Source organism: Falco cherrug, chromosome 9 (genome assembly GCF_023634085.1).
Source record: "Falco cherrug isolate bFalChe1 chromosome 9, bFalChe1.pri, whole genome shotgun sequence".
NCBI classification, from domain to species: domain Eukaryota; kingdom Metazoa; phylum Chordata; class Aves; order Falconiformes; family Falconidae; genus Falco; species Falco cherrug.
This window is the reverse complement of record NC_073705.1, coordinates 57,623,420-57,635,697: the sequence shown is the minus strand read 5'-3', so window position 1 is coordinate 57,635,697 and position 12,278 is coordinate 57,623,420. Positions and strand designations below refer to the sequence as shown.

At 39.6% G+C, this 12,278-nt stretch overlaps 2 protein-coding genes across 17 annotated transcripts in view; both read left to right on the top strand.

Annotated features, from left to right (window-relative positions):
- Positions 1 to 5,420, top strand: part of LOC129736760 (endoplasmic reticulum-Golgi intermediate compartment protein 3-like) — an 82,406-nt gene extending 76,986 nt beyond the window's left edge. Inside the window, exon 2 of the transcript XR_008733800.1 lies at positions 2,532 to 5,420. The gene's annotated coding sequence lies outside the window, so the exon portion shown is untranslated. The remainder of the gene's footprint in view (positions 1 to 2,531) is intronic.
- A 1,151-nt stretch (positions 5,421 to 6,571) lies between these two features.
- Positions 6,572 to 12,278, top strand: part of CFAP46 (cilia and flagella associated protein 46) — a 99,225-nt gene continuing 93,518 nt past the window's right edge. For 15 of the 16 annotated variants that reach the window (XR_008733793.1, XR_008733791.1, XR_008733792.1 and 12 more), the window contains exons 1-5: positions 6,572 to 7,097; positions 7,653 to 7,777; positions 8,745 to 8,876; positions 11,279 to 11,343; positions 11,888 to 12,052. Coding sequence is in view for 11 of the 16 variants with exons in the window: in XM_055719864.1 (XP_055575839.1) it covers positions 7,049 to 7,097; positions 7,653 to 7,777; positions 8,745 to 8,876; positions 11,279 to 11,343; positions 11,888 to 12,052 (536 nt within the window). In the remaining 5 variants the exon portion in view is untranslated. Of the gene's footprint in view, positions 7,098 to 7,652; positions 7,778 to 8,744; positions 8,877 to 9,305; positions 9,398 to 11,278; positions 11,344 to 11,887; positions 12,053 to 12,278 lie in introns of those variants that run through there. The other variant, XM_055719863.1, reaches the window with a different exon arrangement.

Below are 12,278 nucleotides of genomic sequence, written 5' to 3'. Positions count from 1 at the left end.
GGCAGGTTAACTCCTGCTTCAGTTTCCTGCAGTTCTGGATATTGCACCAGGCTCCAGAGGCACAGTACTTGCAAGCATGTGCTTTTGCTTGGTGTAGTAGCTTACATAATGTGGCATGGAGCTGCCTCTTTGCAAACTCAGCAAAGGATACTGTAGAGAAACATCAATGTAAAGAGGTGTATATTAGGAATTAGGCAAGTAATAATACAGCCCTGTAATGCTAACCACACGTGCATGCATCTTTGAGAGCTGAATGGCATGCTTAATGTTTTAAAGACGCTGTTTCATAGAAATTCTTGGTACGTTATTTCTCTGGCAGAATTAAATATTCTGCTATAGTTATATGGTGCTTAATCTGTTGGGTTTTGCTTTTGTAAAGTAGCATGTTTAAAAGAGTCAATTTCAGATAACTATAGATACTATATATAAAAAGACATTAGAAATCATCAAATTATTATGTATTCATATGGTGGCACAATGGCTGCCTTACAGCAGCTGTGTATAACATTCAATGTCAGATATTCTATTGTTTACATGGTATAAACTGAGTCAGTCACTAAGTAATCTCTTTTTTACCTTACATTACAGTGCATCATTTGGTCTGTGGAGCTGCCTAGAGAGAAACACCATTTCAGTAATTCTAGACTTTTTATTACAAACATTTCTACATTGTGTTTCAGATGGGAGAAGATTCTTAATTTTGACATGAAAATTCATTTCAAACAAATGCAAGAGCTTAGTTAAAACCACACACAGCTAATTCCTGGCAGATTGGTCTGTAAAGTTACATTTTTAAATTTAAAATATTTTTAAGATACTTTTTGTGAGGTTCTTTTCCATGCAACATTTAGTTAAAATCTGAAACTCACTGGCACACTATAACAAAAGTCTGCATGCATTCAAAAGAGTCAAATGAGGCAAATTCATGACAGAAAACATGTCAAAGATTATTAAAAACACAGGTACTGTAACAGAGCCAGATGCTTAAGGTTGCTGGTCATGAGCTGTTAGAAGCTTAGGGGATTCGTTACTGAGGAAATAACTGCAACACCGTGTTCTAAATGCTTCTTGAGCCTTTTACTGTTCATCTGTCAAAGGAAAGCTAACTGGCTAGACCTTTTATCTGATCTAGTTACATTCTTATGTTGTTCAGTAAGGACTAGATTTTCATCAGAAGCAGAGATTGAGAAGAGATACACTAAGCCATTATTTTTTTGGCAAGAAGTAATGACAGCATGAACAACAGATGAATTCTGTCATCGGATATTTATCATCTGCTGTCTTCTGCTCTCCCTAAAACACTTACTTGCACTCCTTAGTAGTTTTACTGCTGCAGTGATTTCATTATGAGTGTTTTCTAGGAACATATAATAAAAACTAAAATAAAAATAGATTGATTTGTGGACACCAGTGACCACCATTCCTCAGGGCTCAGTATTGGGACCAGCACTGTTTAACATTTTTGTCAGCACCATGGGTACTGGGATTGAGTGCACCCTCAGCAAGTTTACCAACACCACCAAGCTGTGTGGTGCGGTTGACACACTGGAAGGAAGGGATGCCATCCATGGGGACCTTGACAAGCTTGAGAGGTGGGCCCATGAAAACCTCATGAAGTTCAATAACGCCAAGTGTGAGGTCCTGCACGTGCGTCGGGGCAATCCCAAACACAAATGCAGGTTGGGTGGAGAATGGATTGAGATTGAGAGCAGCCCTAAGAAGGATGCAGGGGTATTGGTGGATGAGAAACTCAACATGACTTGGCGATGTGTGTTTGCAGCCCAGAAAGCCAATTGTTTCCTGGGCTGCATCAAAAGCCATGTGGCCAGCAGGTTGAGGGATGCGATTCTCCCCCTCTACTCCGCTCTCATGAGACCCCACCTGCAGTACTGCACCCAGCCCTAAGGCCCCCAGCATAAGAAGGACATGGACCTGTTGAAGTGAGTCCAGAGGAGGCCACGAAAATGATCAGAGGGCTGGAGCACCTCTCCTGTGGAGACAGGCTGAGAGAGTTGGGGTTGTTCAGCCTGGAGAATGTTCTGGGGACAGCTTACAGCAGCCTCCCAGTACATAAAGGGGCCTGCAAGAAAGTTGGAGAGGGACTTTTTACAAGGGCATGCAGTGATAAGACAAGGGAGAATGGTTTTAAGCTGAAAGAGGATCGATTTAGATTAGGTATTAGAGATAAATTCTTTACTGTGAATGAGGGTGGCGAAACACCGTAACAGGTTGCCCAAAGCAGCTGTGGATGGCCCATCCCTGGAAGTGTTCAAGGCCAGTGTAAAAGAAGAGACTCGAACTCTCATGGGTTACTCTAGGTGTGCAGTTTTAATCGGTCCAGCAGCGTTGGGTCACCTCCGCACAGAGTGACAAGCTTACAAGATTTTCAGTCACATATTTATAGTATCTACCTAGCCATTACATAATCTCTTGATTCCACAATAAGTCTTCTATCAGTTCCTATCTTGACAGTTGGTTTCACAAATTGTTCCGTATCTTGATCACTTCGCTATTTTGCTTCTTCTTTCAAGGATGATTGCTTCAGGTTCCGTGTGTCCCAGTTCTGAGTAATCACAATAGACAATCTCCATCGTTTCAGCCTTCTAAAGGTCAGGGTTTCCTGTTCTAAAAAGCTCCTTTGAACTGTCAGGCATAATCTTATTAATATTAAACTTTTATTGTCTAGCATCTATCAGCTGACTGCGCTTGCAGTCCTGGTTTGGGCTATACAGGGGACAAAGCTGAGGTGTACAGCCTACAGCAGCATTGATCTAGCATTTTTCCTCCAACAGCCAGGCTGGATGTGGCTTGGAACAACCTGGTCTATTGGAAGGGGGTTTGGAACTAGATGGTTTTTAAGGTCCCTTCTGACCCAAACCATTCTATGAGTCTATCATTTAAACTTTTATTCAGAGAATTAAGAATGGAGATTAATTATTACAAGTTATCTGTTCATGATCAGTTTCTAAACAAAAAGAATAACATGCATAATGTTTGTAGATAATACTTGCAGTTTGTCTAAATCTCTTTGCTGCCTTGAAATTTTGTTTGTCCCCTTTGATGCTGCTCTTTATGTGCATTCATGGCTTTATGTTAGTATGCAGCTTGGGGGCAGATGGAATGTGTATCTAGTCTCCTCAGTCATACCTGAATTTCAGGTACATCATGAGATAGGTCAGCATCTGCAGTACAGATAGTGTGGTTGGCCTTAAGCTTCACTGAGATACTTAGGGTAGAGCAAGGAAAGGAGCAACAGATGAGGAAGTATTACAGAAAAACATTTTTGTTCTTACATGTTAAAAATCACACTACAGAAAAGCCCTTTGAGAAGGATAAACTTGTAATGCATGATATGAGATGTTTGAATCTGTAAGCCAGTGCACAAGAGTCAGGAAATAATTCTAATAAAAGTTAGTGCATATGGAACAAACCAATGGGTTTTTGAGGTCTGTATTATCCTCATTAGACTTACCTTGCCTGGAGGAGGGCTGAAATCATATACTGAAGATTTTGGACATATTTTCCAGTATGTCTCATCTATTCAAGGAAAGTGAAAGAATTTATATAAAAGGCAACTGGAGTGTCAGGTAACCTCCCTGATGCACTTTCTTTTGACCATTTACAGAAGATGTTCTATTTTAAAAGTTTTAATTATGTTAGTTAATATAACTACCGTAATCTCTTTATTTGCACAAACAGAGGTGACTGTAGTGCCAGTAAAGGGTACACCAAGACCCTTCAGCTAAAGCTATCAGCAAGACACCAAAAAGCAAACCAGGAATACTTTGCTTCTACCTGTAAGTTGTCAGGAGGCCTTAACTGTTGGGTTAAGTGTTGAGTAACAACTGGGAGGATGAATATCTATTTCTTAATTTCCAGATTTGAGTACCACAGTCATTCTGTATTGGGTTACAATTTAAGAAAAGTCAGAAATTTTAGCTAAGTAAAATGTGACCATCCCCCAGCTCTACACTTTTTAAAAATATAAACTGTTTTATTTAATCCCTTTCAGTTAATTTCCAAATTAATTCAAATGGTTGATTTTAAATTGATCTTTTTTGTTTGCTTGTTTCCTTTCTGTATTTTCCTGGTCATTTTACTATGAAATAATTCATAAATTTTTATATCACAATGTGACCACTTTTCATTATGTGGCAGTTAGTAGTTTTAAATTAAATTTGGGGGTAATACAGCAAGACTCTTCGCACAAGTATTTAATGAGGATGAATAATAATAGGAGTAATTGGAGACCTTTATGTTATTGTGGTGCCATTTTGGGTGTTAAGCTACATTTCAGGAGTGCTTCTTCCTGAGCCAGTATATGTAGCGCTTCCACATCTTGATTTTTATGTTAGGAGACAGGCCTACCTGTGTCCGGGATTCTGCCAATGGACATAAAGAAGTGGCTGGACTGTAGCTGAGTCATGCACCAAGAGGTTTATTGTACAAACATTGTAAGCATATCATGGTAAGTCACAGTGAGCCATTGCCATAACTACCTAACATAATTTAGACATGACCAATGCGTTGCTTTCGGCTTCAGAAATCGCCATAGGGTTACTATAGGGTTTTCTTTCCTTGCCCACCTGAAGTTTTCAGAGTAGTTTTATTTCTGTTTATTAACATTCACACAAGCAAGACAGCTACTTAATTTCAGTAGACTGTGTGGACTACCTAGGAGTAGGTAGGAGAACAGGTATAGAACAGGAAGGAGTCTACTGCTGAATCCTTTACATGCCCTTGTATATATTTGTAATGTTTCTAATGCTGCATAAATGTATGCAGCATGTGTGACTTGGTAGCTGGGCCTGCAGCATAAGAATTTCTTGCACTTACCACTTGTATTGTCACCCTTATGGCCTCTCCTAATACTCATCTTTCATTCAGCTAAGGGTGACCACAAGAAATGTCTTTGGAAACTCCCCAGCAATGCCGCACTTCAGAATGGTGTGTTCTGTCTGTCAGTATAGAACCAGTACGGAGTTTCAATGTAGCTCAAAGTCCAAAGGGCTTAGGTTTAAAATTGTATTTATATATGTAAGCCTTTATATTGTCTTCATTACTATGGTGATTTACCTCATAGAATCTGCCATGAGTAAGCAGTTGGGAGGAAACCATGGAGGCCTGAATGCTTCAGTAGGTATGTCTTGATGTCAGCCCAGTCAGGGAGCTACCAGGTCTTTTGGACTGTATCTCTTTTCTGCACTGTTGTTCTCTGAAGATTTACTTTTTCCTATCATAAAATTGTGCCTGGTGACATACAGTAAAATGAGTACCAGAAGATAATTGTTCATACCCTAGCCTACGGCTTCTTTCTGCACGGGCAGTTATGATCCAAATGTCCTGTGGCATTTTGTCCTGCCCGAGCCCAAAGCTTCAGCTGCTGGTGCTGTTGGCCTTATTCCAGGTGTCCTGTTGGCAGCTCTGTAAGACAGGGCCAAAAATTACTGGTGACAGCGTTACTGAAATCTCAGAATTAAAAAATTATCAACACCAGTGTGACATAGATAAGCAGACACTTCTTTATTGACAGCTGGGTGCGTGAGTGAGTCCTTTCATGATTAACGCACACCAAGCTTCAAAATCATATACCTCATATAGAACTTAGTCATACATATTCATGAGGTATTCATGCATAAACATAGTATTTACCAAAAATCATTAACATACTCTCGCTTTGTATGTTAATCAGCTTTTCAGTCCTTCACGCCTGTGCAAATTCTTCCAAGAATTCTGGGCAGGGGTCTCCGGGACATGGGCAGTGGTCATGGGCCGTAGATCTTCCTCATGGTGTACTTTTCACCTTTTGCCTGGTATGTGATGGTCTTGCAAGTTTGCAGTGTTCTTATCGGTCTGAGATAATTTATGGCCTTGTCGATCATCTGTTTCTTCTTCTTGTTTCTTTTAGTCGCTCCCTCTAGATAACTTATGAACAGGCCCCTTGTTAGAGAAAGTTAGAGAAACAGACTCCTTCTTTCATTAGTTATTTCATTAATTATTTCTTTCAAACTATGGTTACATGACCTAATTACTATACCTACATTCTTTGTGTAAATATATTTACACTTAACTTATTGTCCCTATTCCATACAATTTCTTTATATCAATTATTAAAGTTCACGATTTCTTGGCAGGTAACTACAAGTTGTTTCATTCAGTTGCTCTCAGTTCTTGGCCTTGGCAGAGAACTGTACAGAGGATTTCATAGCAGCTTTTGTTGTGCAACTACTAGTTTCATGAAAATATATTTCTTATTCCTCTATATTTCTATTAAAATGATTTTATAAATCAAATAAAGTTAATTAATTCTAACCATTAGCAAATCTGTAACAACAGCATTTCTTAGCAATACTTTTATCGACAGGAAGCTATCAATCGTTGCCTTTGTTAACTGAGCTGTGGCTGTCTTGAGAAGTGATTTTATACATGGTGTGCTTAATAATGAAAGCGTGCATTACACGCTTAAATGCACTGATTCCTAGGGGAAGCAAGAGATCTGTGCCATGGCATCAGCCGCAGCAGTAACACTAACAGCAGCAGCCTGCTTTCCCAGCGAAAGATGTTTCTACCTGCCGTGCAGGCCGCTACATCTCCCCTGCGCTCGTGTACGCCTGGTACCCGCGGCTGTTTGCAGCGGGGCTGCTGCGGGGCGCTGCGGCTGCTCCTGCCGCGGCCGCCCTTGCTCTCCCGCCCGGCGCCGCGACTGGCGGCACCCCCAAGCCGGGGCTGCGGGCGCGGATCCCGCCGGGCAACTTTTGTCCCCCCCCGTGAGGCCGCCGGCCATGTTGTGGCGGCGCTGCTGGGATACGCGTCGGAGGGGCAGCGGCAGCCCGGGGAGTGGGCGGGGGCGGGGCAGCGGCGGGAGCGCGGGCGGCCGCCGTGTTCTCGCGTCTCCGGGCTGCAGCTTCCCGCAGCCGTTTCGGCGGAGCTTTCTGGAGGTGTTGCAGAGAGCTGCCCCGCGTCTCTTGGGGTGAAGCGTAGGCCCTGGCACCTGCGCCCCCCCGCGGATCTAGGCGCTGCGTGGGGAGGCGCGGCGGGCGGCGGCGCCATGGACGCGGTCGTGAGGGAGCGGCTCTTCGCGGCAGAGCGCGGCGGAGGTGAGGGGCCGGCGGCGGGATTCTGCCCGGCTTAAGTGAAATCAGAATCGCACTTTAAACACGGAAACGGCTCGATCTTAATCTGTTTTTCTGAATATATGGAAAACATTATTTCTCTGAATGCTTCAAACGTGCTTTTCGCCTATGAAAAGAACTAACAGCTATAGTGACCTTAATTTAATCTAGTTTTCTTCCCGTTAAGTTTACTTCATATAATAGATTTAATGATCTGATAAATAATTTCTGTGTCAACAGAAAGCGAACTGTCGAGTTCAGGGGGTTGTGAATCGGGCCATCAGAGTGGTTCTTGTGTGCTAACATCAGTGATTTCAAATTGCCTCTCAAATTGCCAACTCTGAGAGAGAGTTAATACTTCATCTGGCAACTGTGGCAGACTTTGAAGGACATTTGATACTGTTTTCCTTAAACATTTGTAATTTATTTCTGTAAAGGAGAAGCAGGATGCCAGGTAGTTAATTTGAAATATGGTAGTTGTATCAGTCCACCTTGAAGCATGAATTATCTGTTACATTCTTTATTTCTTTTTTACTTCAGATGTTCAGGCTTTGAAGAATGCTTATGAGTTGATCAAATCAGCCAGTGAAGGAAAATCTGCACTTGATTCATCAGATATCTTCAGCACTGACTTACACGTTTCATGTGCTGAACAAGCACTTCAGGTTTGTAATTTAGGCACTTTATCTGTATTGAATAAAAACATTTATATGACATACTGTATTCACATTTACAGTTACTACTTACAAATACTCTCAAAAGTACTTCTGAAAAGTATTACACTTCTGTTTTGGGAGAACAGTTGTTTAAACATGCATTTTCAGTTAAAACTTGACCTTTAAATTACCACTTCTTTGTAGTCTGTGAAATATGGCTTGTGAAGTTTGTAATTCGACCAAAATATGGAAGGTATACCATAGTAATATGAAATAGTTTGGCATGTCTGCTTTTTCTCTTTATGGAGAACTAATGTTTGCAGTGTGGTTATGACTGCAGAAAACGTGTGTGTGAACAGTCCTTACTGGGCAGAAGAAGAAAAGGTAACATTCTTATTATGAAAAATTATTGCTAATTGAGCAGACTTCTATAAAATGTGGTAGAGGTTCCAAATTTTGAAGGATTTTTAAGTTTTCAATCCATGGATACAGGTGATTGGATTTCAAGCAGAGAGTTTCTAATAAAACAATTACTTCTTTTCCCCAAGCTGCAAGCCACTCAAATTCTGTCGTCTGAAAATGCAGGTGCAGCACTGACATCCATAGAAAATCCTGAAGGCTAATATTCATCCTTTTAAAAAAATTGTAGCCTTTATCTTAACAATTCTGTTAATGGCTATTAAAAAATTAAACAATTTTTGTATACTGTATGTTTTGTATGACTGACTCATTAGCTTTGTTAAATAAAAGAGCTATTTTTCTGTACATTTGGAATGATGAAAGTCTACCTTTAAGTTTTAATGAATCTTAATGGGTTTGTAGCAGATCTGATGTGCACGTTTACAGAATATTGTTTGCATACTGGTTTGCGGTTAGATGTTAATCTTTGAGTAGGCATGCATTTTTAAAAAGTAACAGTTCTTAATTAAGTATTTGTTGCATTTTTTAAATATTAAAATGCTTTTTTTGGTATTAGCTGGGATATCGAGAAATGAGCAGTGACTGTCTACAGATGTATTTTAAAGGAAGATTTCCTATAAACCAGTTTCTTGGCAGAGCGTACTTGTGCCAAGGGCAGCTGCACACTCCACTCTCTACAGATAATTTGGTGAGAAATTACAAAGTTTGCATTACATTAATCCAGTGTTTAAGAGTATTTCTTCCTAGGTTTTTATGTATTGCTTTCTATTATTTAAAAAAAAGGGTTATCAGGACTGTTGGAAAAATCAAAGGAAAATACATTAATGGGTAGTTTGGGAATAAACAAAACCTACCAACTGAATTAAATTAATATTGCTAATACTTTGGCGAGGAAAACAAAAGAATCCTTGCAAAATTTTTCAGATGATTGATTGTTTTAAAGTCAACCTTTTCACTTTGTTCATCAGTATGATACTTTCAGAGCAAGTTTAGCTGTAAATGGTAAAACAATTGCCGGTTTTATTCAGGATCACGCTAATCATTTCAGACTCACAGCAAACTGAGGAGTAAAGAGGCCCTTTGAGAGGTTGTGCAGTTCATTTCTCTTCTTTGGCAGTGTTCTTCCACCACTGGATCAGTAACCTTTCCATGTAGCACTTTGGATGCAGATTTTTGAAATGAGAGATGAAGCTTTCTGGTAGCAACTTGGTGGGATACTTACACTTCCAAAAGTTTGTGTGTGTTAACTATTCGATGACACTATCTGTACATGATGAGCAGTTTTTACTTCTGCTGAATGTAAAATGGAGTGGGATCTGTTTTATCTCTTTATCTCTTCAATATTTCATTTGTTCTCATACTGTGGTCAGTTTTGACAATTTGTCAATGATATCTGACCCCTGAAAAAGGCCTTAATAGATGTTTGTGTTATTTGTGTTCACAAATTTTCCTGCCAGATGTTCTGCAGTTTCTTTGAATAATGTGTTTGAATTAACTTTAAAGCTAGAATCTTTCCCCTGTTACGCTATCTGTACTTTCTCTGCCTTCTCTGAGTGCCTGTGCAGAATAACTGATCGCTGGTCCCTTTAAATCTTCATACATGTTTGAAAAGTGTTTTCTAATGTCCAGTTAGCCTTTTATATTTCTAAATTAAACAGCCTATTCTGTGATGTTTTCTAGATTTTTCTGTTTTCTTCTTGACTTTTGCTAACTTCTTAGAAGTTAAGAACCATCCTCGTACGTGCAATCCTAACTTGGTTCCTTGTGCTGTGTATTGTAATGATTTTAAGATGCATATTGTATCAGTTGTAAAATTTCTTCCACTGCTGTGTTCCTAGATCATTTATGACGATAGGAGTGGCACAGCATCTCATCCTGTATGACTAGTAATCGTCATGCACTTAGAAAAGATAAATTTGTCCTTATTTTGATTTCTGTCTTAAGGAATCCTTGTTAGCCAATTAAGATGCTTATGTTCTTAAGGGCAAAGTACAAGACCTCCGAGGCTCTTGATCCTGATTTTATCTAGACAGTTCCCACTCATGGCTCAGTAGCTTTCTTATGCCAGCCTCAGAGTCCAGTAAATCAGTCCCAACTCTCTTGCAGTTTTTAGTTATTCTGTTCTCTCTCACTGTAGAGAGGCCTCTGGTGTCATCCTGTTCCTGCTCATCCAGTTCCACCTCCACTTTGCCATTTCCTCTGCATCTTTCTCTTAGGCTTTCAAAAATCCCTTTTTATGATCCATCTTATTTACACCCTCCCTTCAGGTACTTGCACGTACTTATGAGATCCCCCCTGAGCCGCCTTTTCCACTCTCAGCTCTCTCAGCCTTTCCTTACATGAGAGATGCTCCATTCCCTTTATCATCTTTTTGGCCCTTTCTTTGGGCTCTCTCACAGTGTCCATGACTCTCTCGTACTGGGGAGCCCAGAACTGGGCACTACTCCAGGTGTGGCTTCACCAGTGCTGAGTAGAGATCTGGAAGGATCCGTCAGCCTGCTGGCAACACTCCTAAAGCAGCCGAGGACATGGTTAGCTGCCTTTGCAGGAGGGGCATACTGCTGGGGTGTTGGTGTCCACGAGGACCCCCAGGTCCCCCTCTGAAAAGCTGCTTCCCAGCTGCTTTAATGATAAAAAGAGCATGCCTGACACACCATTCAGTTGTCAACTTCTTGTTGGAGCTTTTCTGAAGAAAATAATACCTCAAGTTTTTTAATGCAGCAAACCAATATTATTTCTCTTTCCTGGCTTTGCTCTTGGATGTTCCTGAGCTTTCTTTGCTAAGAGCTTAAAAGGTACACAGCTTTGCAAGTTTATAAAATTTCAGTCCTGTTAATTAAAGTTTGGTGGAAACTAATGAAACTGAAAATATAGCCTGAAAATTTGAAATAAGGAAAACATAGTAATAGGCAGTGCTACCAATTTTTAGTTATTCTGTTCTATGACAGCAACTTATTATGGCAGCACATTCTATTTGAGATTAATTTGAAAACAAAAATTACGACATGTGAACATACTGAAATATGAAAATAATTTACTGATTTATAGAAGCCATATCCAAGTTGTTAACTTTTTTTTGTTCTGTTGTAGGAGGAGTTTGAAAAGTTTGTGATGTTTTTTATGAAGGCTATAGATTTTGCTATCCGTGATCAAAGGTAGGCCGTATTGATAGGATTAACTCTTTAACAGAGAAAAAGAATTACTGACTTAGGTTTTCAGTTTGTCTTTTTTTTTTTTTGTCATAGATTTTCATTAGGTAGTGTGGAGTTTTGTTGTTTGGTTGGGTATTTTTTTTGCTTTTGTGGATTTTCCTTCCATTTTCTTATTGCGCTTCTGTAACTGCTGCGCATGCTGCAACAATATCAGAATAACAAACAGTCTTAAATAGGATGAATCGGGCTGTTTAGGGCTCATAGATACCTCTGAGCATTTCTTATCCTTTTATGTTTATGCTCTGTATAAGGAGAGCACCATGTTAACTTATTTTAAATAGTTAACTACTGGGTAGAGTGTAGTTGCAAAAGTTAACATAATCTTGTGCTGTATGTGTTCTCAGTTTCTATTCAGGATTGCTTCTTACCAAAACACATAGGAAAAGTTCCAATTTTTGCTTCTTAGAAGTGTCTTAAAATACTCCATATGTAATTGTATGTTTATCTAAGTCCATGAAATACTAAATTTGTGATTCTTGTTTTTCAGATATTATTTTTTGATTTATAATGCCTCAGTTCTTTATTGGGAACTTGTGAGGCCATATCTTAAGCCTGGATTTCGCCATTTTCTTATTCCCAGCCTTTCTCAGATTGTTAAAGCGTTAAACCAAACTGAAGAGCAAGATTGTGAATGGAGAGCAGAACTCATGATGTAAGCTTCATTGTGTTTTTTTCATGTGGGCATTCTGTAGTCCTCTTCTACATGTGGCTGCCACCTTAGGTAGTCTTTAATAATGTACATTTTACTTCTTTAGTTCTGCTGGCTACACTATTTCTATTTTGTATGTTTAGTTTTTCTAAAATAAATCTAAAGAAGGAATTTTAAAGCATCTGAACTGATTTGCAATCTCTGATTGCAGTTCATGTTTTAACAAGAT